The sequence below is a fragment of the Salvelinus namaycush genome, chromosome 17 (genome assembly GCF_016432855.1).
Source record: "Salvelinus namaycush isolate Seneca chromosome 17, SaNama_1.0, whole genome shotgun sequence".
In the NCBI taxonomy this organism is placed as follows: domain Eukaryota; kingdom Metazoa; phylum Chordata; class Actinopteri; order Salmoniformes; family Salmonidae; genus Salvelinus; species Salvelinus namaycush.
This window is the reverse complement of record NC_052323.1, coordinates 9898614-9926077: the sequence shown is the minus strand read 5'-3', so window position 1 is coordinate 9926077 and position 27464 is coordinate 9898614. Positions and strand designations below refer to the sequence as shown.

General features: G+C 43.8%; 1 protein-coding gene across 1 annotated transcript in view; it reads right to left on the bottom strand.

Moving 5' to 3' along the window:
- Positions 1-27464, bottom strand: part of LOC120062276 (polycomb group RING finger protein 3) — a 42504-nt gene that overhangs the window by 13633 nt on the left and 1407 nt on the right. The window contains exons 2-6 of the mRNA XM_039012112.1: positions 6127-6230; positions 5601-5718; positions 4934-5030; positions 1708-1763; positions 1210-1320 (exon numbers count right to left, since the gene is read on the bottom strand). Coding sequence (XP_038868040.1) covers positions 1210-1320; positions 1708-1763; positions 4934-5030; positions 5601-5718; positions 6127-6141 — 397 coding nt within the window. The 5' untranslated portion in view covers positions 6142-6230. The remainder of the gene's footprint in view (positions 1-1209; positions 1321-1707; positions 1764-4933; positions 5031-5600; positions 5719-6126; positions 6231-27464) is intronic.

Here is a 27464-nt window from a genome sequence, read left to right as displayed (position 1 = left end):
AATAGTTGCACGTCCCTGATCACTCTTGAAGCAACAAAAAAACACTGTTGACTTTCAATATAAAGAGTGACTCGTCAATCTCCTGTTGTGCTTTTACAAATAAACACGTGACTTGCTCAACTGTGCTGGGGAACTAAGTAAGCTTCATAATGTAAAATAATGTGACAGGTGAAATAAGAACGCAATCTGCTTTATCTCCTAACGCATTGCACTAGTTGACTGCAGGTATTTACTTAAAACATTGCTACAAATATGAAAATGTTTTGAAAAACGTTTAAAATAAATAGTTTCAACAGTATTGAAAAACCATCCTGTGGCTATTTCCAAACACCCCAGTATACGGTATATACGGTGTCCCGCCCAAGCCTACTTTCGACACCTTGCAGAGTCCATGCCCCAACAAATTCAGGCTGTTCTGGAGGCAAAAGGGGCTGCAACTCAATATTAGGAAGGTGTCCCTAATGTTCTGTACACTCAGTGTATATGAGAGAGAATGAAAGAGAATGAAATAGAATGTTAGAGGTATGAGAGAGAGGGACAGAGAGAGAGAGAGGGGGACAAAGAGAGAGAGGGACAGAGAGAGAGATAGAGGGACAGAGGGACAGGGGGGGGGGGCGAGAGATAGAAGTGAGAGAGAGAGAACATGAGAGAAAGGAATAGACAGAAATAAAATGAGAGTGAAAGCCACTTTTTGTGCTCTTGAAGTGAAGGTGATATTGTAGAAGCTGTCCATTAGCACACTCATGTCATTCCCCACTCCGGGGTTTGGCTCTCAGGAAATCTAGGAGCAGGAGCTGTCGCCTGTTGTTAGCCAACAAGCTACGCACTATTTCTGTTTTGCTGGGCAGTGAGTGTTGACAAGGGTTCCATTTCTGCCAGGATTCTGTTTAAACGACCTCGTAAGGACATTAGCCACAGCTCAGCCCAACGGGGGGGCGAGAGCAGTTCCACTTCCATTTGAGCGTTAATTACAAGAAATCAGAAAGGGTATTGAGCAACCAATTAGGCCTGCTCTGTGACGACTCTCTGGGCATGCGTTTACACCTCATTGTCGGGCTGGATCGCAACGCCGCCGTGCTTTACAAGCGCCGCCACTTTCACACTCTGATTCGCCTGGGCTGAATCCAGGAAAGAGGTGATACTAAGTAGGGAAAATAGAGGGGGGAAGGTGTGTGTGCATAGGCTCTGGCGGGCGAGAGTGGACCGTACCATTGCGCTGAGGATCTAGATGTTGTTTCATGCTGCACAGCTCTCCTTTGATGTCCCCGGGCACTTCCATTCCCAGCTTCTGATAGAAGTCTCTCTGTTTTTTTATCTCCGCTGCAGGAGGGGAAAAGGGAATGAAAGAGAGAGAGACACAAGGGAGAATTATTGCCTTGCTTTGGCTGAAGGTAACTGTCACTAGGGCTTCTTTACATTTGATGGCAGACTGTATGGAGTAGGATTTCTCTCATTACAGTCTGTCAGATAAATCAGTCTGTCAGATTAATCAGTCTGTCAGATAAGTCAAATCATTCATAGATATTTCATGGCTATGTGCTTTGGGATGTTTGTTATTCAGTCATTCAGCCCCAATCTCGCAGGAAAAAAAATATTAAAGGCGAACTGGGGTTGGTTTGGAAATGTATATGGGCAGATTCAAATAAAAATAAAAATAAAAATTGGTGAAGGAACAAGGAAGGAGAGAAACCAAAGTGAGACACTTACCCTCTTGTAGTCCCGGTACCAACTTGTAGACAATGTCTTGCATTGTTCGGTCATGGCTAAAGGGGAGAAAAATCTTTTTTAAATTACAAATCTGACAATGCTACATGTATTATCACTAATAGCTGATGACATGTGGTACCATGCTTATTCTGTGTCTTGTTTGGAAATGTTGCCTTTAATGATAGACATACAGTGGCAAGAAAAAGTATGTGAACCCTTTGGAATTACGTGGATTTCTGCATAAATTAGTCAAAACATTTGATCTGATCTTCATCTTAGTCACAATAATAGACAAACATAGTGTGCTTAAACTAATAACACAACAATTATTGTATTTTTCTTGTATATATCGAATACATAATTTAAACATTCACAGTGTAGGTTGGAAAAAGTATGTGAACCCCTAGGTTAATGCATAAAGCTGGAAAGGGTTACAAAAGTATCTCTAAAAGCCTCGATGTTCATCAGTCCACGGTAAGACAAATTGTCTATAAATGGAGAAAGTTCAGCACTATTGCTACTCTCCCTAGGAGTGGCCGTCCTGCAAAGATGACTGCAAGAGCACAGTGCAGAATGCTCAAGAAGAATCCTAGAGTGTCAGCTAAAGACTTACAGAAATCTCTGGAACATGCTAACATCTCTGTTGACGAGTCTACGATACGTAAAACACTAAACAAGAGTGGTGTTAATGGGAGGACACCACGGAAGAAGCCACTGCTGTCCAAAAAAAACATTGCTGCACGTCTGAAGTTCGCAAAAGAGCACCTGGATGTTCCACAGCGCTACTGGAAAAATATTCTGTGGAGAGATGAAACTAAAGTTGAGTTGTTTGGAAGGAAGGAACACACAACACTATGTGTGGAGGGAAAAAAAGCACAGCACACCAACATCAAAACCTCATCCCAACTGTAAAGTATGGTGGAGGGAGCATCATGGTTTGGGGCTGATTTGCTGCCTCAGGGCCTGGACAGCTTGCTATCATCGACGGAAAAATGTATTCCCAGGTTTATCAAGACATTTTGCAGGAGAATATAAGGCTATCTGTCCGCCAATTGAAGCTCAACAGAGGTTCGGTGATGCAACAGGACAACGACCCAAAACACAGAAGTAAATCAACAACAGAATGGCTTCAACAGAAGAAAATAAGCCTTTTGGAGTGGCCCAGTCAGAGTCCTGACCTCAACCCGATTTAAAATGCTGTGGCATGACCTTGAGAGCGGTTCACACCAGACATCCTAATAATATTGCTGAACTGAAACAGTTTTGTAAAGAGGAATGGTCCAAAATTCCTCCTGACCGTTGTGCAGGTCTGATCCGCAACTACAGAAAACGTTTGGTTGAATTTATTGCTGCCAAAGGAGAGTCAACCACTTATTAAATCCAAGGGTTCATATACTTTTTCCACCCTACACTGTGAATGTTTACACGGTGTGTTCAATAAAGACATGAAAATGTATAATCGGTTGTGTGTTATTAGTTTAAGCAGACTGTGTTTGTCTATTGTTGTGACTTAGATGAAGATCAGATCCAATTGTATGACGAATTTATGCAGAAATCCAGGTCATTCCAAAGGGTTCACATACTTTTTCTTGCCACTTTATATACAAAACATACACGCTTCCTTAATGTCAGCAGCACATGCTTCTTGACATTCAGAATTCCCATGTTTACCATATAACAGCATGAATGACATCAAAACACAGCGCATTTGTCCACTACCCAGCTGTGACGCACACTTTGTACTGCAACACCTGGGCCTGCAGTGTGACTAGCGAAACTCAGTGGGGTGTGCTGCACGAGAATCCTGGAAAGACGTGGTGTTTCTTCCGTCTGGAGTGAAGGTCATTCTCTCTATCCTATCCTGCGCTCAAGACCATAATTAGCAGATTTTCTCCCCCCTGAGGCAGGTAAGAGCAGACCGCTTACCACTGCGGTAGCCAAACTCTGCTTTGCCCCAAACACAGCGAGCGCTGACGCCTTATTGACAGGGCCCTTGATGCACGGGAGTGTGTGGATGGATCGAAGGCTCAATTAGCTTTCGCTTAAATACACCATCAGAAAGATGAGCTAATGCTCGTTGATGATTTTGGCTACCCCTAGTTTACTTATTATGAATCTTTCAAGTTTTATTAGTCTTGAAACACGAAAGATAAGTGCATACAAGCTTATCATAACCCTTACATGATGTATGACTTGGAATATGGTTAGAATGCTTGTGTTTTCATCTTCTCAGCACCAGGCCGTAGTAGTAGCAGCACTCGTTGTTTTTTTATCTCCGCCTCTCACACCTAGTTTGAACCTGTTCATTGTTCTATGTTTCGAATTTTGATGTGTCTTTCATCTGTTTAAATGTTTTCGTTTTGGCACATTTATTCGCTTTTTATTTTCATTTGAACAAACAACTACTCCGAGGGAAATGAAGAGAGGAGTGCATTTCAAATGTGTTCGAAATTGGGTTTTCCATAAAAATGGGGACATTTTTCTGGGCTGCAAAATGCTTATGACTAAATAGCTGGTAGACATTTAGGCTGGCGAACATCCCCATTGGCTGTACTATTAATCAGACACTACTGCACAAGCACTCATAGGGCAGATGGACAACAGAGTCCCTTTACTTTGTGTGTGTGTGTTTGGTTTGACTATCCAGAAGTCCTCACAAGGATAGTAAAAAAAGGAACATTCAAACAGGTGGGGACATTTCACCGGTCCCCACAAGAAAAAAGGCTATTTTAGGCTTGGGGTTAGGTTTAGGGTTAAGGTTACAATTAGTGTTTGAATTAAGGTTAAGGGTTAGGTTTGGGAGTTATGGTTAGGGTTAGTTTAAAGGTTATGGTTAAGTTTAGGGTTCAGGAAAATAGGACTTTGAATGGAAATCAATTGTTTGGTCCCCACAAGGATAGCAAAACAAACATGTGTGTGTGTGTGTGTGTGTGTGTGTGTGTGTGTGTGTGTGTGTGTGTGTGTGTGTGTGTGTGTGTGTGTGTGTGTGTGTGTGTGTGTGTGTGTGTGTGTGTGTGTGTGCGCACATGCTCATTTAAGCAAATATGCATGTATGTATTTATTTAATTAGAATATTGTTTTGTTTTCCCCCTCCTCTCTCCTCTCCTTTGACGGTATTGTTTTTGGACAGTGCTGCTGCCCCGTAGTGGTGGCTCTCTGTTCTGCACATTGATGAAACAACTGAGCTGGTAAGGGGAGTGGTTTGATGTCCAGGCTGCCTACTCACCCGATGTACTGCAGTGGGTGGCTCTGGTGAATGACAATCCTGCACGTGGGACAGGTGTTGTTCTCCTCCAAGTACTTCACTAGACAGCTTCTGCAGACTGGAAGACACAGAGAGAGAGAGAGAGAGAGAGAGACATGTCAATCACATGATAAGCAACACGGGTATCTTGTTCTATCTTTTGATGTTGTAAAAAAAGTGTGGCTTTTTTTGAGAGACCAGCCTCGCTATGATGTGTCCGATAGCTATCCGGACATGATGTGAGTCTCTCTGTTTCATCTCTGTCATCTCTGAGGGGGGTGTGAGAGAAAGTCATTTCCACCTGAGGATTGCGATTGAAGCTCTCCACTCTACATTGACATTTGGTCAACTAGGACTTTCCACGTATGGTACAATGGCGCCCTCTAGGGCATGACTGACCGATTACATTACTTGCGCTGCTGCTGACATTTACTCAGACTTCTCTGTCTCTAGTACAACTAGGCCTACTTAGTGGGTGGAGGGTTGCTTGATCGTTGTGATAATTGAACTTTAATGAGACAACAAAAATATCTATTGCTGTATGAAGCCACATGCACGAAGCCCTCATAAAGATACATGATCTGTGTTAATATGTGAATGATGTGTGTCGGAGTATGAGTACATGCTTGTGTCATCAGCAGGTACTCACAGGTGTGTAAGCACTCCGTGACAGTAGTGGCGTCTATCAGGTACCCCTCGCACAGGCGACAAGTGATGTGGGCGTTGATGTCCCACAGCTTGATCTTCCTGGTTAGCATCTCGGGGTTCTGGGGAGAAGGAGGACAAACAATTCGAGTCATTCTGTTTTGTGCATTTTGCACATTCTAAGGGTAACCTCTCAATTCACTTTTGACAAAAGAATACAGGATAAAGACACATGTCAACTGTCCAACTCATTGGTTTCAAGGTTATGCAGAGTACCTTTTAGCTTAGAATACAGACAGACAGACAGACAGACAGACAGACAGACAGACAGACAGACAGACAGACAGACAGACAGACAGACAGACAGACAGACAGACAGACAGACAGACAGACAGACAGACAGACAGACAGACAGACAGACAGACAGACAGGACAGGACAGACAGGACAGGACAGGACAGACAGGACAGACAGACAGACAGAGGCAAAGACATACAACTCTATTCATGGTGGATGCTTGTTTTAGCTTACCCCTAATGACGCCATGTGTTGACTGAGGATGATTTGGCAGCCACGTCTCTTCCTGCAGGCACGCAGTGTTGTTAGCTCCTCATCATGGATGCCCTCTCATGTGGCTAAAGGGAGAACACAGACAACAACATAGTCAGAATTCATTATGCTATACAGCAGTGGTGACTCCCCAAAGTTCTTTGTGCCATGATGAACCAACAAAGACCCTCCAGATGAATAAAACAGTGTTTCTAGCCCAGGGTCCTCCAACCTTTATCCTGGAGAGCAGTGTTACAGGTGTGGAACAAAAGCCTGCACACACCCAGTAGCTCTCCAGGAGAGGAGTTGGAGAGGCTTTTCTAGCCTTAGCCTAATCATGAACTAACCTAAAACCAGACGAATGTTGCAGAACAGAATAAATCTGTCTGATCTCAGGCTTATATTGAACCGCAAACTCTTAGGAGTAGGCTGTGACCCACCATTTTTTGAGACACTGCTCTGCAGAACTCAAATAAAACTGGGCAGTGCTGACTGCACATGCCATTGCTACTGTAAAAAGTGCATTCATATTTGAAACATCTGAAACAACATTTACACAATGAGACCATTGTATGGAGAGGAGACGTCACTGAATTAACGTAACAAAATAAGAACCAGAGACATATTCAAAGTAACTTTACATCCACCAAAGCCTAAAAAATAAACAAGAAAAAGTGGTGTCCCCACATGACTCAAGGAATGACGTAATGTAGTACTTAGTCAATCCATTAGACATAGGGACTAGAGATTCATTACTCGTCCGAGGCAGACCGCTTTGAGTTGTGAGCTCGAAAAACCCTCTTCGACTTGGCTCCCACTACTCCCACCACTTTTTTGGGGGCCTCTTGATCCTAAATGTGCATTCTTTTACTCTGTCTTGGACAATAAGAGTCTGCCTGTGTGCTTTTGTCTGCTCATCAGATCATGAAATTAGCCCACGTACTCCGTTGAGATGAGTGAAGGAGAGCTGCTGAGGATGTATTAGAACCCTAGCATGCACTGTTTGGGTTCAAACCTGGGCTGCATACAAAATCATGTATCAGAGTTGTTGTACCTGTTGCCACTCTGTCAAGTTGAACAAGTGCATTCAGTTGCAGAGCACTTGCAAGTGCGTTGACAGGACGTGTTAACCTGCCTTATGGAAACGTTTGTGGTCCTACGCACATCCTTAAAAACATAAATGCCGGGCTAATAAAGGATACTAGTACAGAACAAGAAGAGCCGCACGCTGTTGAAGCTCCCAATTCACCGCTTTGACAGCGTTTTTGACCCGAAACGGATCTTCGTCAGGTCAAACACACTGAGTGTTCACATCCCAGAATACACACATTTCACCTCACATGACCATTGCGGACATGACGCATGGTGGGTGCAAAAAAACGGTCTTATCAACATGACCCAGCGTTGTAACCCTGTGAAATAAATAGCAACGGATATTTACGAGCAAATAGGTGCAGTTTCGTAATGCTCGTGCTGAGTGCAATTAGTCCAACATTTTGTTAAGTTGCAGAATTGCATTTGGAATAAAATTTGCATTTGGAATCAATTTTTTTTAACCTTAGGTAGTCTGTACCTGCGGCCAGAGGGGAGGAGCTGGAATTCGGGGTGGAGCGGATGGGAAGAGACAACCGCTATTTTATTCACCGTCTGGACGGCTCTGCCCAGGTAGAGATGATAGTTCTTGCTATTTTCCCGCAAGTCCTGACTATCTTGCCCAATCTATTTTTCTGTGCAACCTTGATATTCCCAAACCAGAAGATCAAGCAGTAGGACAGAATGCTCTCAATGAATGATTTATAAAAGAGAACCATGATGGATAGATCAACATTAAAAAAAGTGCAGTTTCTGTAGGAAATACAGTCTCCGTTGGCCTTTCTTAAAAATAGGGTCAGTACACTGATCCCAGGACAGCTTGTTGTCAATGACTAGCCCAAGGTATTTGTACTCCTCCACTATTTCAATGGGCTCACCTTTTATCAGTGATGTTGTGTGCATTGTAGTGTTCCTTCGAAAGTCAATCACCATGTCCATTGTTTTTGATGTATTTCATTCCAGATGTGATGACTTGCAGAGACGACTGAACAAAAGTGCTTCATTAACGAATGTGCGACAATTCAAAGTTGCTAAGATGATAAACTGTCATAATCAAGATGACAACTTTTCCATTACAATATAAGACGGTAATGAAGGTTTGGTTCCAAACGCCTGCAGGTTCCTGATGAAGGAACAGTCATTCAACACGACACAGGATGACTCAGTGCATCACATTGACACACCATTGGCAAAGGCACTCTAGCCAATCTAGCCAGTCTAGAGGGAAAGCTTGTCCAAACTGGTCTGCATGAACTAAGCCTATAACTATTGACCTCCTTAATGCACATGCAATGTGATTGATGCTGGAACTGGTAGTCGCTATCCTCTGGAATTAGTGTTGAGCTATGGTGTTCAAATTGCACCTTTCAATTCAGAATATTTACGGTGTATCGGAGGTGCTAATGAATAAAGCTGTTCCTCTCGGGACGTCACATCATTGTGAAAACTAAAACATGAACATCCTGAGTGAATTTTTTATTTTTTATTTGCAGATCATGAATCTGAGAACGTTGATCTTTTATGACAAAACATCACAACACTGGCACTATAATTCCTCTTGGATCCCTAAAAATTAAGATCTGTAGTTACAGTGCCTTCAGAAAGTATTCAACCCATTGACTTATTCCATATTTTGTTGTGTTACGGTGTGATTTTTTTCCCCTCTCACACATCTACACACACTACACCATAATGAAAAAGTGTAAACATGTTCATAGAATTTTTTGCAAATTTATTGGAAATTAAATATAAAAATATCTTATTTACATAAGTATTCACAACCCTGAGTCAATACATCTGGGTAAGCATCTAAGAGCTTTGCACAATATTAAAAATATATAAATCTGTCAAGTTGGTTGTTGATCATTACTAGACAGGCATTTTCAAGTCTTGCCATAGATTTCCAAGCAGATTTAAGTCAAAACTGTAACCAAGCCACTCAGGAACATTCAATGTCGTCTTGGTAAGCAAATCCAGTGTAGATTTGGCCTTGCGTTTTAGGTTATTGTCCTGCTGAAAGATGAATTTGTCTCCCAGTGTCTGTTGGAAAGCAGACCGAACCAGGTTTTCCTCTAGGATTTTTCCAGTTCTTAGCTCTATTCTGTTTCTTTTTATCTATTTTTTTATTTTTTATTCTGTCCCCCCCCCCCCCCCAAAATCCCTAGTCCTTGCCAATGACAAGCATACCCATAACTTGAAAATATGAAGGGTGGTACTCAGTGATGTGTTGGAAGGACATTTCAGCTTTCATTTTTAATTCATTTGGGGGGTTTTAAATCTAAAAACATAATTCTACTTCGACATTATGAGGTATTGTGTGTTTGCCAGTGACACAAAATCACACCCAAAATTCTGTCTGTAACACAACAGAATGTGGAAAAAATCAAGGGGTGTGAATACTCTCTGAAGGCACTGTATCTATTTCATATTCATTGTTATGTTTATTGATCAGATATTATGCATTTTACCACAATTTCCACAACTACCAATTAAAAAATTCTCATTACCATAATAGTTTCAATGTCCCAAAAAGTAATAAACAAATCAATTGCTAATATGTTTTTACATTGCTCACCAAATGAAAAGGCCTGAGTTAAGCATAACACTGAAAACAAATACATTTAAAATGTAATTGAACAGATGTATTTGTAATTTCTCATTACTGTAACACATAACCTTTCTGAATTTAGTTTATTTGTCATAATTACTTGTGTATACAAGGCGGGACGAGCACACCCCATTTTCATCGACTGGGCTGTAGTGGAGCAGGTTGAGAGCTTCAAGTTCCTTGTTGTCCACATCAACAAACAACAACAAACTATTATGGTCCAACAAAACCAAGATGGTCGTGAAGAGGGCACGACAATGCCTATTCCCCCTCAGGAGACTGAAAAGATTTGGCATTGGCCCTTGTCAGGATTTGGCCAGGATTGTTCAGGTTTTGGTCACTAGATGCCCCCATTGTGCTTTTTTGACCCTTTTGTTTTTTCCCTTGTTCCAGTTATTATTTGCACCTGTGCCTCATTTCCCTTGAAAGTATTTAAACCCTTAGTGTTCCTCAGTTCTTTGCTCTGTGTTTGTATGTTAGCACCCAGCCCCAGCCATGCTGTGAACATTTGTTTCTCTAGTTGGATTTTCTTGAGGTACTCTGGTTTTGTTCTTGTTTATTTTGTATTATTCTTTTGAGGTTTGTTTTTTCCCTGCTGTTCTTACCACTTTGTGGATTTTTCCTTGTGTTTTGGAGGATATACATTTTTTTCTCTTGGAATTACTTTTGACGTTGTGGATTTATATTTTTTGCCTGAAGATCTTTTCCTTTTAACTTTATTAAACCACCGTCTCTAGTACTGCTGTGTCTGCCTCATCTTCTGGGTTCTGCCGACTATTAGTGGCTCAGTTTACTAAGTGACTGTTTCTCACACCGGAGACCCGAGTTCGTAACCGGGTCCTGACAGAAACACAGAGCCAACAATATGAACCCAGAGGCAGCCAGTACCCAGGACCTTTTTCCCATAGTGTCCCACCACGAGGGGACTGTCCAACGCCACGAAGCTGCTCTGGTTCAGCAAGAGGCCTTAATGGCTAGACATTCTCAACTTCTGTCGGAGATGCTGACTTCCATAAAGCAGATATCTGATCGACTTTCCCCGGCAACCGCTTCTGCCCCAGTACATCAGATTCAAGTGCCCGTGGCAGTTAACCCCCTGGCTGAACCTCGTCTGCCGCCTCCCCAACGGTTCTCAGGTGATCCGAGTGCTTGTAAGGGGTTTTTCACCCAATGTTCTCTCTCCTTCGAGCTGCAACCCTCGTCGTTTCCCACCGACCGGTCCAAGATCGCATATATCATCACCCTGCTGTCGGAAAAAGCCCTAGCCTGGGCTACTGCTGTGTGGGATGCCCAAAGTCCCTGCTGTGCCAGCTACTCTACCTTTGCTGAAGAATTCAAGCGAGTGTTTCAAGGTCCTACCAGCGGCCCTGACTCAGCCAAACAGCTCCTGACTCTCCGCCAAGGTCGGCGCAGCGTGACGGACTATGCCATCCAGTTCCGCACGGTGGCAGCAGCGAGTGGCTGGAATGACGAGGCGCTCACAGTGTGCTTTTTGAAGGGTCTTTCCGACACCATCCAAGATAAACTGGCCACTCGGGAACCACCGGACAACCTCGAGTCCCTGATCAAGTTGGCCTCGCGCATAGACCAGCGTCTGAGAGAGAGAGAACTCAACCGTAGACCTCTCACCCTAGCTCCTATCGGTCCCAGCTCCGAGTCTCCACCTTTATCCTCGCTGGCTCCACCGGAACCCATGCAGATTGGATGCATCTCCCAGGCTGAGAGAGACCGCCGGATGGGCGAGCGATGCTGTCTATATTGCAAACCGGGCCATTTCCGCTCCACGTGTCCCGGGCTCCAGGGAAACGCACTGTCCCATGCAGGCCTGGGAGGACTGTAATGGGAAACATAACCTCCTCCCATCCATCCAACTCCCGCCTGCTCATTCCAGTCACCCTTTCCTGGGACAACCACGAGCTTCCCCTTCAAGCCTTGGTAGACTCTGGAGCCGCAGGTAACTTCATGGATGGTGTCTGGGCGAAGGAGAATGGCCTTCCCTCTGAACCTCTAAGTGACCCCATGAGGGTTACTACGTTGGATGGAAGCCCTTTGGGATCTGGACTTGTCACTCGTGTCACTACCCCCTTGCGGCTTTCAGTTTCCCAACACCAGGAAGTGATGAACTTTGATACCCCTGGCTTCACAGTCATAACCCTCACATCGACTGGTCTGTGGGCACTATCAAGCAGTGGGGTCCTACGTGCCAAGCCACTTATATCTTCCCGAGTTCCCCGAGTTCTCCTCCCGAGTCTCTAGAATCCATCGACCTGTCCCGAGTTCCCGAGTGTTACCATGACCTCAAACCGGTATTTAGCAAACAGAGGGCCACCATGCTACCACCCCATAGACCTTACGATTGCCCCATCGACCTGTTTCCGGGTACCTGCCCCCCCCAGGGGTCGGATCTTTTCCCTATCTCCTCCCGAATTAGCTGCTATGGATACCTACATCAAGGACGCTCTGGCAGCAGGCCTCATGCGTCCATCCACCTCGCCGGCGGGAGCAGGGTTTTTCTTTGTGGCCAAAAAAGACGGTGGAATACGTCCTTGCATCGACTACCGGGGACTCAATGCCATAACCGTTCGTAACCGCTACCCGCTACCCCTTATGGCCACAGCCTTTGAGCTGCCCAAGGAAGCAGTTGTCTTCACTAAGCTTGACCTGGGGAACGCATACCATCTTGTGCGGATCAGACCCGGTGACGAGTGGAAGACCGCTTTCAACACGCCTACTGGTCACTACGAATACTTGGTGATGCCCTTCGGCCTGACCAACGCCCCGGCTGTGTTCCAAGCGCTCATAAACGACGTGCTACGGGATATGCTTAACATCTTCGTGTTCGTTTACTTGGATGACATCCTCATCTTTTCGAGCTCCCTTCAAGAACACACTAAGCATGTCAGACAAGTACTCAAACGCCTCCTAGACAGCTATTTGTACGTTAAGCCGGAAAAATGTGAATTCCATTCCTCCCGAGTACAATTCCTGGGATTTGTAGTGGAACCCGGTCGAGTCCAGATGGACCCCAGGAAGGTAGGGGCGGTAGCGGATTGGCCCACCCCCAAGTCCGTTAAGGAAGTTCAGCGTTTCCTGGGCTTCACTAACTTTTACCGCAAGTTCATCAAGAACTTCAGCTTGGTGGCAGCCCCTCTCTCAGCTTTAACCAAGGGTGGCAACGCAAGGTTTCTGTGGGGAAAAGAAGCTGAGACGGCCTTCCAAGGACTCAAGCAGCGCATCCTCTCTGCTCCCATCCTGACACTACCGACTGCGGATGAACCTTTTGTGGTGGAGGTAGACGCATCAGGGGTTGGTGTTGGAGCTGTCCTGTCTCAGAGGGGTGAAGACAAGAAGCTTCACCCTTGCGCCTTCTTCTCTCACCGGCTTACCCCAGCCGAGAGGAACTACGATGTGGGGGATCGTGAACTCCTAGCGGTTAAGATGGCATTGAAGGAATAGAGACACTGGCTCGAGGGGGCTTCTCAACCGTTTCAAGTGCTTACGGACCACAAAAATCTGGAGTATATCCAGCAGGCGAAGCGGTTGAACTCCAGACAAGCTCGATGGTCTCTTTTCTTCAATCGATTCCAGTTTATCCTCACCTATAGACCCGGGTCGAAGAATCTCAAACCGGACACCTTGCCACGAGTCTACGCTCCTGCCATTCGAGAAGATACTGACATGCCTGTCCTTCCTGCCGCTAAGATCGTGGCTCCGATCTCGTGGCAAGTTGAGGATACCGTGAAACGAGCTCAAGCCATCGAACCGGGTCCTAAAGGAGGTCCTGCCAATCGGTTGTTTGTTCCCAAGGCAGGGAGGACCCAGGTCCTTCTGTGGGGGCACTCCTCTCGCCTCACCTGTCACCCGGGCGTAGGTCGCACCTTGGGAGTTCATCCAGCGAAAGTTCTGGTGGCCCACCATAAAAGAAGACGTTGCCACTTTCGTCAAGGCCTGTCCCGTGTGCTGCCAGGGCAAAACTTCTCACCTCCGCCCTCAAGGACTCCTTCACCCTTTATCTATTCCCCACCGACCTTGGTCCCATATCTCGTTGGACTTTATTACTGGCCTTCCTCCGTCCCATGGTAATACTACTATCCTAGTCATCATCGACAGGTTTTCTAAGGCGGCCAGGTTCGTCCCCTTGACTAAGTTACCTTCTGCCAAGGAAACGGCTGAGTTGGTGATTAACCATGTGTTCCGAGTCTTCGGCATTCCTCAAGATATGGTTTCCGACAGAGGTCCCCAGTTCGCCTCAAGGTTTTGGAAGGCCTTCTGCCAACTCATAGGGGCCACTGCCAGTCTATCTTCAGGGTACCACCCGGAGTCCAACGGCCAAACCGAGAGGATGAATCAAGAGCTGGAAACCACCCTCAGATGTATGGTCTCCAACAACCTGTCCACATGGTCGTCCTTCATTGTCTGGGCCGAGTACGAGCACAACACCTTGCGCTCCTCCTCCACTGGTATGTCCCCGCACGAGTGTCAGTTTGGCTATGCACCTCCATTGTTCCCGGACCAGGAATGCAGAAGTCAGAGTGCCTTCAGCCTTGAGGTTCATCAGACGCTGTCGGCTTACGTGGAAGAAGACCCGTCTTAATCTTCTGCGTTCCTCACAGCGGTACCAACGACAAGCCAACAGACGTCGCCGTCCCGGGCCTACCCTGCGCCCCGGCCAGAGAGTCTGGCTCTCAACTAAGAACTTACCGCTACGGGTGGAGTCTCGCAAGCTGTCCCAGAAATACATCGGTCCCTTTAAGGTTGCCAGGAGAGTGAATCCCGTTACTTATCGCCTGCACTTACCCAGATCCCTTAAGATTAATCCCACGTTTCACATTTCTTTATTAAAACCTGTTGTTTTTCTCCCCTTATCCCGGCAGGCAGACCTCCCCCTCCGCCCCGTGTCATCGGAGGCCAGTCGGCTTATACCGTCCATCGGATACTGGATTCCCGCCGGGTGCAGCGCTCCTGGCAGTATCTGGTGGACTGGGAAGGCTACGGTCCCGAGGAGCGCTCCTGGGTTCCTGCCAAAGACATACTGGACCCTGACCTCATTCGTCAGTTCAGGGTCCTCCACCCTGAGAAGGCTGGTAGGAACGTCCGGAGTCGTTCCTAGGGGGGGGATTCTGTCAGGATTTGGCCAGGATTGTTCAGGTTTTGGTCACTAGATGCCCCTATTGTGCTATTTTGACCCTTTTGTTTTTTCCCTTGTTCCAGTTATTATTTGCACCCGTGCCTCATTTCCCTTGAAAGTATTTAAACCCTTAGTGTTCCTCAGTTCTTTGCTCTGTGTTTGTATGTTAGCACCCAGCCCCAGCCATGCTGTGAACATTTGTTTCTCTAGTTGGATTTTCTTGAGGTACTCTGGTTTTGTTCTTGTTTATTTTTGATTATTCTTTTGAGGTTTGTTTTTCCCCTGCTGTTCTTACCACTTTGTGGATTTTTCCTTGTGTCTTGGAGGATATACATTTTTTCTCTTGGAATTACTTTTGACGTTGTGGATTTATATTTTTTGCCTGAAGATCTTTTCCTTTTAACTTTATTAAACCACCGTCTCTAGTACTGCTGTGTCTGCCTCATCTTCTGGGTTCTGCCGACTATTAGTGGCTCAGTTTACTAAGTGACTGTTTCTCACACCGGAGACCCGAGTTCGTAACCGGGTCCTGACAGGCCCTCAGATCCTCAAAAAGTTCTACAGCTGCACCATCGAGAGCATCCTGACTGGTTGCATCACGGACTGGTATGGAAACTGCTCGGCATCTGACGGCAAGGTGCTACAGAGGGTAGAGTGTACGGCCCAGTACATCACTGGGGCAAAGCTTCCTGCCATCCAGGACCTCTATACCAGGCCGTGTCAGAAAATGGCCCTAGAAATTGCCAAAGACTCCAGCCATGCTAATCATAGACTGTTCTCTCTGCTACAGAGCAACAAGTCTAGGTCAAAAAAACTTCTTAACAGCTTCTACCCCCAAACCATAAGACTGCTGAACAACTAATAAAATGGCTACCCTGACTATTTGCATTGACCTCCCCTTTTTTTACGCTGCTGCTACTCAATGTTTATTATCTATGCATAGTCACTTTACACCTATCTACATGTACAGTACCAGTCAAAAGTTTGGACACACCTACACATTCATGGGTTTTTCTTTATTTTTACTATTTTTTGTAGAATAATAGAGAAGACATCAAAACTATGAACTAACACATATGGAATCATATAGTAACCAAAAAAGTCAAAATATATTTTAGATTCTTCAAAGTAGCCACCCTTTGCTTTGATGACAGCTTCGCACACTCTTAGCATTCTCTCAACCGGCTTCATGAGGTAGTCACCTGGAATGTGTTTCAATTAACAGTTGTGACTTGTTAAAAGTTAATTTGTGGAATTTCTTTCCTTCTTAATGCATTTGAGACAATCAGTTGTGTTGTGATAGCCCTATGTGATCAAATACCATGTCCATATTATGGCAATAACAGCTCAAATATACCAAGAGAAACAACAGTCCATAATTACTCTAAGACATGAAGGTCAGTTAACGTGGAAAATATTAAGAACTTTGAAAGTTTCTTCAAGTGCAATCGCAAAAACCATCAAGCGCCATGATGAAACTGGCTCTCATGAGGACCACCACTGGAAAGGAAGACCCAGAGTTACCTTTGCTACAGAGTATAAGTTCATTAGAGTTAACTGCACCTCAGATTGCAGCCCAAATAAATGCTAACATACATGCTAACATACATAAACTAACATACATATCTCAACATCAACTGTTCAGAGGAGACTGCGTGAACCAGGCCTTCATGGTCGAATTGCTGCAAAGAAACCACTACTGAAGGGCGCCAATAAGAAGAAAAAACTTGCCTGGGCCAAGAAACACGAGCAATGGACATTAGACCGGTGGAATTCTGTCATTTGGTCTGTTGAGTCCAAAATTGAGATTTTTGGTTCCAACTGCCTTGTCTTTGTGAGACGCAGAGTAGGTGAACGGATGATCTCTGCATGTGTGGTTCTCACCGTGAAGCATGGAGGAGGAGGTGTGATGGTGTGGAGGTGCTTTGCTGGTGAGACTCTATGTGATTTATTTAGAATTCAAGGCACATTTAACCAGCATGGCTACCACAGCATTCTGCAGCGATACACCATCCCATCTGGTTTGCGCTTAGTGGGACTATCATTTGTTATTCAACAGGACAGTGACTCAATACACCTCCAGGTTGTGTAAGGACTATTTGAACAAGAAGGAGAGTGATGGAGTGCTGCATCAAATGGCCTGGCCTCCACAAATCACCCAAACTCAAACAATTGAGATGGTTTGGGATGAGTTGGACTGCAGAGTGAAGGAAAAGCAGCCAACAAGTGCTCAGCACATGAGGGAACTCCTTCAAGACTGTTGGAAAAGCATTCCAGGTGAAGCTGGTTGAGAGAATACCAAGAGTGTGCAAAGCTGTCATCAAGGCAAAGGGGGGCTACTTTGAAGAATCTAAAATCTAAAATATATTTTGATTTGTTTAACACTTTTTTGGTTACTACATGATTTCTTGTGAAGAGAACTGGTCCCAAAATTGACCTCTGTGGTAGAACATTATGTACTTCAAGAAATTCAGACTTAACTCCATCAATCACGCCGAAATTCTGTCACTAAGATAATCATGAAACCATGAACAGGCCATGAGGCCTATCAAGGTCAATTTATTTAATGAAATAGCATGATCAACAGTATCAAAAGCTTTTGACAGGTCCACAAACAAAGCAGCACAATTCATTGTAGTGTCTAAAGCATTGACAAGATCATTGACAACTAAAGTGGTTGCTGTAATAGTGCTATGCCCAGGCTAAAAATGTCACCACATCCAAAATACATTTCTCAGATAAAAAAGAGCAAAGTTTTACATTTACCAAAGATTCAAGAATCTTATCTTGACAAGGAAGCCTTGAAATGGGGCAACAATTATTAAGATCACTACTATCCCCGCCCCTATGGGGTGGCAGCACAAGAGCTGATTTCCATACTTTTGGAATATTTCCTGATAACAATTTTAAATAAAAAATGTGGGGTTTTGAGCAAAAAACGATGGGCGCTTAAGCAGATTGCTAGTAAAGCATCCAGTACTTATTTTTCTGTAAATAGCCTAAAAGAAAAGCTTTGACTATCATTTCTCTGATCATTCAGCAAGTTTCCCCTATCAGTATCCAGCGCAATATCATTGTGAATAGGCTTAGAAGTTATTTCAAAGAGATAGCCTGCTGAAATAAAATGGTGATTAAATGCATCAATGATAGCATTTTTTTCCGTAATGAGGCCAGTGTCTGAATTAATTTGTTGTGGCAGAGAGGATGAAGTAGAACCCTTCAGGGATTTGACAGTTTTCCAGAATTTAACCGGGTTCCCATTACAATCCGAAAGAGTGGTTACATAATAATCAGATTTAACCTTTCTGATTTGTATTACACAATCATTCCTCAGTTGCTTAAAGCCTGTGTTGACCCAAGCATCATCTCTTTTATAAATGACTTCTGATAATTCGATCTGCCTTTAACCCTTCGTTTTTTGAAGGGGGCATGATTATCCACAAAAGTATTGAAGACATCTTCAAAAAGGCAGAAAGCTAGATCAGCTACATCAGGTTCAGGGATAGCCGAAATACAATCAAGGTGACTAAAATAAAGAATGTAAAAAAGCCTATTCACTGATGTTTTTAAAGTTCCTCTTTGTGATGACACGAGGCTTAGATTTTTGTATTCTCACATCTCTAACACAAACAACTGGGCAATGTTCACTAACGTCTTGGACGAAGACACCAGTAGAAACATTGTTACCGGGAGTTAATCCACTTCACTTACTGTAGATCAATAATCAAAAGAGATATTTTTTCAAACTCAAGGTGTCATATCATATCTGACACCCTATTCTTTCTGCAAAACACCTTTGAATCTTAATTCAGAATAAATATTTCAGAGTTTTTGGAAAACGTGGTCACATAAAACCGAGGGAGATTTTACTGTCATTCTGTTACCAAACTTTACATCTGCACTGTTCTTCAAGTAAATGTGTTTTTATAAAATGTTCAGTGGAAATTGTTAAAGGTAGTCTTTGTGAGTTGTATGGGTTGTTTAACTTTGCAATCAATGGATTTTGTTTGGTATAAAGTAAAAAAAATCTAATCAGGTGTGGAAGCAACTTATACTGTGTGGAATCACTTGCTTTAAATATACTTTGTATGCCTCATTTATTTATTTATATATTTTTTATCTCACCTTTATTTAACCAGGTAGGCCAGTTGAGAAGAAATTCTCATTTACAACTGCGACCTGGCCAATATAAAGCAAAGCAGTGCAACACAAACAACAACACAGAGTTACACATGGAATAAACAAACATACAGTCAATAATACAATATAAAAATCTATTTACAGTGTGTGCAAATGAGGTAAGATAAGGGAGGTAAGGCGTGAGGAGATAAGGCAATAAATAGGCCATAGTGGCGAAATAATTACAGTTTAGCAATTAAACACTGGAGTGATAGATGTGCAGATGAATGTGCATGTAGAGATACTGGGGTGCAAAGGAGCAACAAAAAAAAACAGTATAGGGGATGAGGTAGTTGGATGGGCTATGTACAGATGGGCTATGTACAGGTGCAGTGATCTGTGAGCTGCTCTGACAGCTGGTGCTTAAAGTTAGAGTGTTTACTCCAGGGTTCTTCTTTATTTTGGCAAAAACAAATAAAGGCTTTGCCTAATATACAGTGGAGTACGGAATGATTGGATCCCTTGAAAAAGATTAGCAAAAAAGACTCAAATAAGTCATACAAATACTGAGTTATAGTGTATGCTCCAAAACATTTACTTATTATATTAGGTTATACCAATGCAATTGCTCAGAGAAAGACATTTTGTTAATTAAGTAATATTTAAAGATCTAAAAAAGATAGGGGTCAAAGGTATTGGATCCCCTGTTTTCAATACTCCAGCACCCAAAACATGTAAACATTATTAATGTGACAAGTGTTCAATGACTAGAATACAGTATATACAGTGCCTTCAGAAAGTATTCACACCCCTTGCCTTTTCCCACATTTTGATGTGTTACAGCCTGAATTTAAAATCAATTTAAATTGATATTTTGTGTCACTGGCATACACACAATACCCCAAAATGTTAAAGTGGAATTATGTTTCTAGAAATGTTTACAAATGAATAAAAAATGAAAAGCTGAACTGTCTTGAGTCAATAAGTATTCAACCCCTTTGCTATGGCAAGACTAAATAAATTCAGGAGTAAACATATGCTTAACAAGTTACATAATAAGTTGCATGGACTACCTCTGAGTGCAATAATAGTATTTAACATGATTTGTGAATGCCTACCTCATCTCTGTACCCCACACACTGGTAAGGTCCCTCAGTCAAGCAGTGAATTTCAAACACAGATTCAACCACAAAGACCAGGGAGGTTTTCCAGTGCCTCGCAAAGAAGGGCACCTATTGGTAGATGGGTAAAGAAAAATAAAGCAGACATTGAATATCCCTTTGAGCATGGTGAAGTTATTAATTACACTTTGGATGGTGTATCAACACACCCAGTCACTACAACGATACAGGCGTTCTTCCTAACTCAATAGCTGGAGAGGAAATAAAACCACTCGGAGATTTACGCATGAGGCCAATGGTGACTTTAAATCAGTTACAGAGTTGAATGGCTACTCCACAATACCAACCTAAATGACAGAAGGAAGCCTGTACATAATACAAATATTCCAAAACATGCATCCTGTTTGCAATAAGGCACTAAAGTAAAACTGCCAAAAATGTGGCAAAGAAATAAACTTTATATCCTGAATACAAAGCGTTATGTTTGGAGCAAATAAAACACATCACTGAGAACCACTCTTCATATTTTCAAGCATGGTGGTGGCTGCATCATTTTATGGGTATGCTTCTCATCGGCAAGGACTAGGGATTTTTTGGGGGGGATAAAAAGGAACGGAATAGAGCAAATCCTAAAGGACAACCTGTTTCAGTCTGTTATGCCTTCTTTACCACGCTGTCTGTGTGAAGAGACCTTGTCAGGTTGTCAGTGGTGTGCACACAGAGGAACTTGTAGCTTTTGACCCTTTCCACTGTGGCCCTGTCGATGTGGATGGGGGACTGCTCTTTCTGCCGTCTCGATCAGCTGCTTCGTTTGAGGTTATTTTCCTGGAACCACTCTGCCAGTGCTCTCACCTCCTCCCTGTAAGTTGTCTGATCAGTGTTGGTAATCAGGCCTACCACTGTTGTGTAGCCAGCCAACTAGATTATTGAGTTGTAGACATGCGTGGCTCGCAGTCATGGGTGAACAAGGAGTACAAGAGGGGCTGAGTACACACCCCTGTTGGGACCCCATGTTGAGGTTCAGCGTGGCGGCGGTGTAGTTGCCCACCTTTACCACTTGGTGTTCGCCCATTAGGAAATCCAGGACCCAGTTGCACAGGGAGGGATTCAGATCCAGGGCCCAGAGCTTAGTGATGAGCTTGGAGAGCACTCTGGTGTTGAAGGCTGAGCTGTAGTCGATGAACAGAATTCTTAAATAGGTATTTATCTTGTCCAGGTGAGATAGGGCAGTGTGCAGTGCAATGGTGATTGCGTTGCCCGTGGATCTATTGGGGTGATATGTGAATTGTAGTGGGTCTAGGGTGTCAGGTAAGGTGGAGGTTATATGGTCCTTAACTGGCCTCTCAAAGCACTTCATGATGACAGAAGTGAGTGCTATGGGACGAGAATCATTTAGTTCAGTTACATTCGCTTTCTTGGGTACAGGAACAATGGTGGACATCTTAAAGAAAGTTGGGACAACAGAGACTGGAATATGGAGAGATTGAATATGTCCGTAAACACTCCAGCCAGCTGATCTGCACATGCTCTGAGGACGCGGCTTGGGATGCCGTCTGGGCCGGCAGCCTTGCGAGGGTTAACAGGCTTAAATGACTTACTCGCGTCGGCCACAGATAATGAGAGCACACAGTCCTCGTAAGCGTTAGGGGCCCGCGTCGGCGGCTCAATGTTGTTTTTCTCGAAGCGGGATAAGGTGTTTAGCTCGTCCAGGAACGTGGCGTAGGTGTCCACGACGTGGCTGGTTTTCCCTTTATAATCTGTGATTGTCTGGAGCCCCTGCCACATACATCTCGTGTCTGAGCCGTTGCATTGTCTTGCGGAGGTCATAGCTAATCTATTTGTACATGTCCATGTTCCCAGTCACCTTGCCATGGTTAAATGTGGTGGTTTGCGCTTTCAGTTTTGCACAAATTATGCCCTCTATTAGAGGTCGACTGATTAATCGGAATGGCCGATTAATCAGGGCCGATTTCAAGTTTTCATAACAATCGGTAATCTGAATTTTTGGAGGCTGATTATGGCCGATTATATTGCAATCCACAAGGAGACTGCGTGGCAGGCTGACCACCTGTTACGCGAGTGCAGGCAGCAAGGAGCCATGGTAAGTTGCTAGCTAGCATTAAACGTATCTTATAAAAAACAATCAATCTTAACATAATCTCTAGTTAACTACACATGGTTGATGATATTACTAGTTTAACTAGCTTGTCCTGCGTTGCATATAATCAATGTGGTGCCTGAAATTGTGTCACCTCTCTTGCGTTCAGTGTAAGCAGAGTCAGGGTATATGCAGCAGTTTGGGTCGCCTGGCTCGTTGCGTTCAGTGTAAGCAGAGTCAGGGTATATGCAGCAGTTTGGGTCGCCTGGCTCGTTGCGTTCAGTGTAAGCAGAGTCTGGGTATATGCAGCAGTTTGGGCCGCCTGGCTTGTTGCGAACTGTGTGAAGACCATTTCTTCCTAACAAAGACCAAAATTAATTTGCCTGAATTTTACATAATTATGACATAACATTGAAGGTTGTGCAATGTAACAGCAATATTTAGACTTAGGGTTGCCACCCGTTCGATAAAATACAGAACGGTTCCGGATTTTACCATATTAATGACCTAAGGCTCGTATTTCTGTGTGTTTATTATATTATAATTAAGTCAATGATTTGATATTTGATAGAGCAGTCTGACTGAGCGGTGGTAGGCAGCAGCAGGCTCGTAAGCATTCATTCAAACCGCAATTTCCTCCGTTTGCCTGCTTGAAGCACAGCGCTGTTTATGACTTCAAGCCTATCAACTCCCAAGATTAGGCTGGCAATACAGAGCACATGCCTATAAGAACATCCAATAGTCAAAGGTATATGAAATACAAATCGTATAGAGAGAAATAGTCCTATAATTCCTATAATAACTACAACCTAAAACTTCTTAACTGGGAATATTGAAGACTCATGTTAAAAGGAACCACCAGCTTTCATATGTTCTCATGTTCTGAGCAAGGAACTTAAACGTTAGCTTTTTTACATGGAACATATTGCACTTTTACTTTCCTCTCCAACACTGTGTTTTTGCATTATTTAAACCAAATTGAACATGTTTCATTATTTATTTGAGACTAATAGATTTTATTTATGTATTACATTAAGTTAAAATAAGTGTTCATTCACTATTGTTGTAATTGTCATTATTACAAATATATGTATAAAAATCGGCCGATTAATCGGTATCGGCCTTTTTTGGTCCTCCAATAATCGGTATCGGTATCGCATTTGAAAAATCATAATCGGTCGACCTCTACCCTCTATCCACAGTTTTTGGTTTAGATAAGTTCTAATCATCACAGTGGGAACAACATCCTCTATGCACTTATTGATTAACCCCATCACCGAGTCACTGTATACATCGATACAATTCTCAGAGGTGACCGGGAACATACCCCAGTCCACGTGATGAAAACAATCTTGAAGCATAGATTCCGATTGGTCAGACCAACGTTGAACAGTCCTTACCACGGGAGCTTCCTGTTTAAGTTTCTGCCTATAAATGGGGAGGAGCAGAATGGAAGCGTGATATCATTTGCTGAAGGGAGGCTGGGGGAGGGCCTTGTAGCCATCCCAGAAGGGAGAGTAGCAATGATCCAGGGTCCATGTTGCGCATGTAGCACAGGAGATGTGTTGATAGAATTTCGGTAGCATTTTCCTCAGATTTCCTTTATTAAAGTCCCCCAGCTACAATAAATGCGGCCTCAGAATATGCGGTTTCAAGTTTGAACATAGTCCAGTGTAGTTCCTTGAGAGTGGACCCAGTGTCGGCTTGGGGGGAATATACACGGCAGTGACGATGACTGGAGAAAATTCTCTTCGAAGGTGATGCGGTCGGCATTTGAAGGTGAGGTATTCCAGATCGGGAGAAGAAAAGGTCTTGAGTTCCTGTACCTTACTACAATCACACCATGAGTTGTTAATCATGAAACAAACCCACCCTCCTTTATTTTTCTCTAGGAGTTCTTTCTTCCCATGAGCACGATGGACAGAAAACCCTGCTGGCTGAATGGACGGGGTTCCTGGTACTGGGTAAAGTTCATGATGCTGTTGACCTTAACAAGGGCCCCAGGACCAGTGGAAGCAAACTAGCCCCATAACATCAAAAATCCACCACCATATTCTAAAGTAAGAATTAAGTATTTTATTGTGTTTCCATCAGGAGTGTGACACTAAAGACTTGTGGCGAGCAGAATCAACAACCGCTCCATCATTCAAGACTGTTGCTTTGTGAGAAGGTGTTAAAGTTCACAGTTAGCCTTGTTATGTAAATGCAGGCTGAAAAGTACCCAGGGCCTTGCCTTGGCTCCAACTTAGAGCAGGTCTGCCGGAGTCATGGCCCAGTGAAACACGGGTGCCGGCCGGCATAGATGGAAACAGAAAAGTCTGAGCCTTTGGGTAAAACACTGGGGTAAATTGGCAACAAACACACACACATGCAAACACACACACAGACACACAGGCACAAAGAGCCCCTGTTGGCAGCCTGTGGGCAGTGGAGTGTTTGGGTCCAGTGTAGACTGGGTGACAGCCTGGGAGTCGGACACTGAGGCCTGTATCAGCAGAGGCAGCCAGGAGGAGAACACTCTTGTTGTGGCTGATGCATTAGATTCACTTCATACACACACACACACAGGCGCACGTGCACACACACACACACACACACACACTGTTTATTCTACCCTTCTAAATGCTCTCTGATGGTCCCAACTGACTCATGAATGAGAGTTGGTGCCAGGAGGGATAGACAGACCAAACAAGTGTTCAAATGTGAAGCAAGCTGCACTAATGTGATGAGATGCCAGAAAGCCTTCTTATGTGTTGTTATGTGTCATGCAGTGGCCAAATCGGAATAATGAGTTATGAAAATGGTGTGACCATTTTGGTTTGTGAAGTGGAGTTGCCCGATTGGTGGAACACAGCTAGAAACATGCACGCGATATGACATGGACTAGCATGAGGAAATCCTCAGAATTGACCACACTTGTCAAACAGTGTAGTGCGTTTAGGCCCTAGCTGATTCCCTGGCCAGTTTAGGTACGGGGTAATGTAATGGACAGTGACTGCTGTAGATTGAGACATTGATCTTGGGTAGTGCGCAGGAACACACACATAGTCAAGGAGCTTGTGAATAAACCCTATCATCAGCAGCAGCAGCTGCATCAGACTACTGCAACAGGAGTGAGACAGGAGGAGGAGATAAGGAGTGAACAAGGAAATGTGGTTCCCTCAGGTTCTGTTGAGCCATGTTGTTGTCTTTCATTAACTAAGAAGCACAGCGACAACTTCTCAGCGAACAAAGTTTCAGCTATCACCGTTTGTTTACACTAGACCCTATCACCTATCAGGAACAGCTATTATTGTTTTATACACCGATAACCTTTCCTCCGGTTAAGGTGAACTTTGGTCAAGCGGGTGGGTTTCCCTTGAATCGCATTGCTAGATAGCTAGAGGCCCTCTTCAGAGGCACTGGGCTTAGGCCTATTTGTCTTTAAATGTGTCTTGTAGAGGATGTCCAAGATGTCAGCATAGTGTAATTTACACTTAGGCCTACATGTTCAGTCTATAACAATGCTCTCATAATGTGTCTTGTGCTACTGCCTCTGTATTTCAGCGTGGATTTCAATAACGTCCCCAAATCCTTTAGGCTCTATCAGGGGTCCCTCGGGGCGCATGCTTGTTTTCACCTTTGCGTTATCGTGACATATTTAAACCTTTGCGTTATCGTGACATATTTAAACCTTTGCGTTATCGTGACATATTTAAACCTTTGAGTCTTGACATAAAGTACATTTTGTATTTTTCAACTAAAACATATACTGTCGAATCTGTAAGTTGGGGGGGGGGGGGGGGGGGCTGGTATAGGCTTGACACTATGCGTGAGGTGGAAGGTGGATGGTGCATCAACAGTCTCCAATTTGAAGATGCAGCCAAAAACCATTTGAAAAATACATACAACTTTCACCTATTGTACAGCCCTCTTGCCATTGTTTAACGAAATCACAAAGCTATATTCAGACGTAAGACTAAAAGGCAGTTAGTTGTAAACTAACAAATCCTAAAACAGAACCTTAACTAACAGCCGTTACACAACTAGGGTTGGCAGTGGCACTACATAAGCAAGTCACCGCCTATTCGGTTCATGAACACAGCCTAAACATTCTTAATTTGACCATTTTAGCCCATCTGAAAGCCCATCTAACACACAGTTGAAATGTATCCTTACAGAATTTAGGATAGTACTTTACATTACGACACAGACTAAAGTGGTAATAACATGGCAATAATGGGGTAACAAGCTATAGTGACACACTGACAATGTACTCCTCGCAGACGTCCACAAGAATATAGGACGTAGGGTATAGTGGGTGATTTGGGATTGGGTTAGTTGAATTGCTTCACAAAGCCTTCACATTACCACTTTCAAATTGGCAAGTGTTCCTGGATTCAGTCCAGTGCCCACCAGTTAACTAGAATTTAGAGATTTTGCTAAATGCATGAATGATAGGCCATATACCATGGCCTGGGTAAGCATCAACAGGCTAACTAGCCCCATCTGTCAAACTCAGAAAGCAACAGCCAGTGGATCATCTGTTCCCTAAATCTTGATCAGTGTGTGTGTGTGTGTGTGTGTGTGTGTGTGTGTGTGTGTGTGTGTGTGTGTGTGTGTGTGTGTGTGTGTGTGTGTGTGTGTGTGTGTGTGTGTGTGTGTGTGTGTGTGTGCGTGCGTGCGTGTGTACAGTGAGTGAAAACCACTGGATTAGCACAATCGGTTGTGTGAACCAGTTTTTCAGGATGTTGGCATACAACAGCAACAGTCAGGGTAGTAAACTGATACAGTTAGGACCTACTTCCCTCTATGGGTGTAATCCACTCACGAGTGTAGAGAAACTCCTACACATAGTGCAGGATGTTGAGTAGGTCTGGTCTTGTTCTCAAAATGAATAGGATTTGTACATTCACAAGGTCTATAACCAACATTGTGTGTTCCCTTTTTAATGTGTCTGCATATGCTGACATCATTTCAAAGAAGGGATGAAGTGAGATATGGTTCAAAGAGGTGATATCTGGTTTCTTGTCCATCTGTTGTTTTGCTCTGCTGGTCACTGATCGGCGATCCTCATTAACAACAGTCAACACACCTTGACAAAGAAGGTGGTACGGAATGGAACTGAATGGAATTGAACCAAATCCCCAAAAATGTTGGTAGGTTCCCCTAATA